The sequence below is a fragment of the Rhagoletis pomonella genome, unplaced genomic scaffold (genome assembly GCF_013731165.1).
Source record: "Rhagoletis pomonella isolate Grant_MI unplaced genomic scaffold, Rhpom_1.0 Rhpom_scaffold_00002, whole genome shotgun sequence".
NCBI classification, from domain to species: domain Eukaryota; kingdom Metazoa; phylum Arthropoda; class Insecta; order Diptera; family Tephritidae; genus Rhagoletis; species Rhagoletis pomonella.
The window spans coordinates 51,928,928-51,932,569 of record NW_023458556.1 but is presented as its reverse complement, the minus strand read 5'-3'; the positions used below and the strand labels follow the sequence as shown (position 1 = coordinate 51,932,569).

Here is a 3,642-nt window from a genome sequence, read left to right as displayed (position 1 = left end):
ACGAGTGTGCTGCTATTTGTTAGCTTCCAGAAGGTGCCGGGCTCGAATTCCGTCAAGCGCTTCCTAATTTTATTTTATTTTATTTCTTTTGAACCATGAAATAGTATCTGTGAAGTGCAGACGGGAAGCGCATTGAACGAAAAATTCTGTCAGACAAATTTCAGAAAAAACAGCCGAAAACGTATCCGTTTCACATACTGTTGTCTGTACATACGTTACTGCCGCACACTTTAGTGGGAAAACGGATCGTCAAAGTATCCGGAAATGGAATCAGTAAACGGACAAAAATCCGCACTTCATCCACATTTTTTTGTCCTTTTTCGGATCAGTTTTCGGATTTTTTGCTGGCTGGGTTAATATGGAAATACCCAAATTTTATGTTGAAATTCAGCTTTGTACAAAAGTCGGGAGATTACTCATTAAGGAACTAATATAATTTGAAAACAACTACTACTTCAATAAATTAGTTTCAGTGTTTATTAAAAATCAGGGTTTAAAAGTTCGCAAATGAAAAACTTGTTTTTCATGAAGTTTTATAAATACTTTGTAAAGAACCAAAAATATTATATACATAAGGACATTGTACATATGTACATACATACATATAACCAGGGAACGGATTTTATGGAAATTGCCTTTTTATTACAACGCTTCTATCAACTTGCAATGTTGTGTGTCCAGACCACCATTTATACCATAAATATAGCAAAGGTATTTACCGCAAACCTAGTCTAGATATCAGCCTCGTCGTAGGTATCATATCAAAGACATAGAGTTAGAAAAACTCTAGAGGTAGATGTCGCACCGCCAGAAGAAGTTAAATATTGCGCCTAAAAAAATGCACTACAGCGGAAAGGCACGACACGCCATTTCTTTAAATAAAATTAGTTGCTGCTATATGTATGTATGTATGTATACATGTATACATATACTAAACGTGAGCAAACAACATTTTGCTTGCATAGTCTTCTGTTCTCTTTTCACTGCAAGTTGAATTATTTTAATATCTATTGCAAAATTTTATACAGACAAGACTAAAAAGTAGAAAATAAATAAAATAACAAGTAATTTTTAGCAAAAAAAAACCGACTTCAACTCTCATATAAAAAAAATATATATATATCTCATGATCCACTGATCGGATCTTAACCAGATTAGTATGGGACCACCTCTGAGACACTACCTTTCCGATGCAAAAAGAATTATCGAAATCGGTTGACGTGGTCCTAAGTTATGCGGTAACATACATAAAAAAAAAAGTATTCCGACGAACTGATAACCTCCTCCTTTTTTGGAAGTCGGTTAAAAAAACTTTTCATATATCACGCTTTTATAAATAGACTAAAAATTAGAAAATAATATGTTTTGATAACATTTTATTTTGAAACTAATAATAAGTAATCAAAACAAATTCTATGGGACTGAGATATAATATTTTCTAATTTTTAGTCCATTTATAAAAGCGTGATATATTAAAAAAAATTGTTTGTATTTTATTTATTTTCTGCTAAAGAGATAGAGTATATTCGATTAATAATGTCCACGACTTAGCTTTCCCTGATTCCATATATACACATTTGTTGTTGCCTTTTTTTGCGTTTTTAAGATATTTTTTTTTGTCTTTTCTACCTTTAATTCTAAAGGGCAAGGAAAAAGCCCTTATTCCTGATAATATGAATGTTTCAAATGTTCCATATTTAAATTTTGCGTCACTTATATCAACTCACGTCGAGCGCACGTTTAGTACATTTAAGGCTTTTTTCGCGAAAATGTAATGAAAATGCTGCCAGAAAACTTCAAAATGCATCTTGTGGTTCAATGTTACAACAACTACAGAGATTAAAGTTTTGTCAGTTAAAAACTCGAAAGCCGAAGATTCAAAGAACAAATTTTTCATATAATGAAACTAGTTTTTCTCTTTTTACTTGTAAAATAAACATTTCTAAAATAAATGTATTTTTGGATTATTTTTCGGTTTTTGCCTTTTTAGTGCCTTCTTTTGCGATTTCTAGGGCCTTTTCCTGCTTATTTCGCTATTTTATATTGTCTTTTCTAGCCTATTTCGTTATTAGCAAGTAAGCATTTGTCTGGGACCATCAATATTGTGTTTGTTGTTTTTTTTTTTGTTTACATGCCCGAGTACATATTTTCGTTTCCGTATTACACGGAACAAAGTCTAACATCTTCTTACATAGCGCTGTTGCTGTGGTGCTGCAATCAACTACGGAGCACTTTGAAATCGTGTTGATTTTTTTGGGGAAACAGCTTAGTTCAAATTTGTTGACGCAATTTATATGCATCGGAAGTAATTTTGTTTACCATTGTTTCCTGTATAAGTTTAAAAAATAAACGGTTTTGTGCATATTTTGCAACAATGTTTTCGTAAAATGTGCAAGTCATACGATGCGGCGAGAAATAATTGAAAAAGGGCATCAAAGGCACATGTGTGAACAACATCAATGTTTTCCTTGTTGAACTTAACCGCACGCAAGCTTTTACCGCTTCCATTTCTTATAATAGGGAGTTTTGTAAGGACTGCCTTTTCTTCCAATTTTCTTAATGGAAACGTGTCTTGCAAGTACAAGTTACGCTTTGCTTTCTCGTGATGCTTTTTAGGCATTGAGTTTGCCAATTTTCTTGAATCCTCGACTGCAGAATATGATCAATATTTTAACTTTGAACGCATTTTTTACATATTCGCACTTGCCCCAATCCTTCTTCAGCGCCATACGGTTCAGAACATTGACTGAGTGCATGAACTGCCATCTTGCAAACCTGCAAAATATATACGACATAATTTTGAGGCGCTTTAATTGTGGCCATTTTGATTGCTTGTCTATTTTTATTGCATGGTCGTGTACAGAACAGGAGAACATGAACACGAAAATGCAATAACACTTATGAAAAAAAATTCATGTTTGAAAAAAGGTAGAATAAAACTTACGATACACTTATGGGCACCATCTGGACGATGTTCGTCTTTGCAGGTGGGACAGTCGATTGTAGAGGTAGCATTAGTGTTGGTGCTTGATATCGGCTCCCTAAAAGGCTCTTTAAAAATGGAGCTGAGCGAAGTTTCGAGACTTATCGATTTATCAATCAAACCGTAGCATCCATCGCATATCAGCTCGTCGCCATCACGTTCGGGCATCCCTCCACACACCTTATTATTCAAAGCTTGATTAATTATTTCAGCAAGTCACATACTAATATATATATGAGGCATTCCTTCTGAACGTCCTCCTAAAAAATATGTAAAATACATAAAAAAAAAGTATCAAGGTTTCCAACGCCGGCTGCCATATTGACCTTGTAAAAATGGAAGTTATCAGCTAAAAAATAATGATGACCTTAAATATTGCCTACAAGGTCAATATGCAACTCGGCACTAGAAAGCTTAATTCTAGTTATGAGTTTTACATATTTTTTTTTATTTATTAAGTTAAAAGAAAAGTGTCAAGGGGCATGGTGGAATTATACCAACTGAAGTAATAAGGGCTAGAAGAAAAATCTGGCATTAACTTATTTGAAAATGTGCCATTAAAATGTGTCATAAGATAGCCGAATAACAGAAAATAAAGCGAGAAAGCTGTTTTATTACTTCATCTGATTATTGCGCCATGGTTAGGGAGTGATGTTCCG

The 3,642-nt window shown here is 33.7% G+C and overlaps 2 protein-coding genes across 4 annotated transcripts in view; one reads left to right on the top strand and one right to left on the bottom strand.

Annotated features, from left to right (window-relative positions):
- Positions 1–3,642, top strand: part of LOC118733787 — a 72,802-nt gene that overhangs the window by 34,208 nt on the left and 34,952 nt on the right. The gene's annotated exons all lie outside the window — the stretch shown is intronic.
- Positions 2,054–3,327, bottom strand: LOC118733792. The gene is made up of 2 exons (XM_036463362.1): positions 2,945–3,327; positions 2,054–2,775 (listed from the first exon to the last, which is right to left on the bottom strand). Exons 1-2 carry the CDS (start codon positions 3,149–3,151, stop codon positions 2,671–2,673), a joined length of 312 nt encoding a protein of 103 aa, XP_036319255.1. The 5' UTR covers positions 3,152–3,327; the 3' UTR covers positions 2,054–2,670.

Excerpts from the sequence above, each read along its gene's own strand:
- LOC118733792 (XM_036463362.1), bottom strand. The coding sequence starts at position 3,151 with ATGCCCGAACGTGATGGCGACGAGCTGATATGCGATGGATGCTACGGT. Across the intron at positions 2,776-2,944 it reads ATGGTGCCCATAAGTGTATC|GTTTGCAAGATGGCAGTTCA; the intron begins GTAAGTTTTATT and ends TATATTTTGCAG.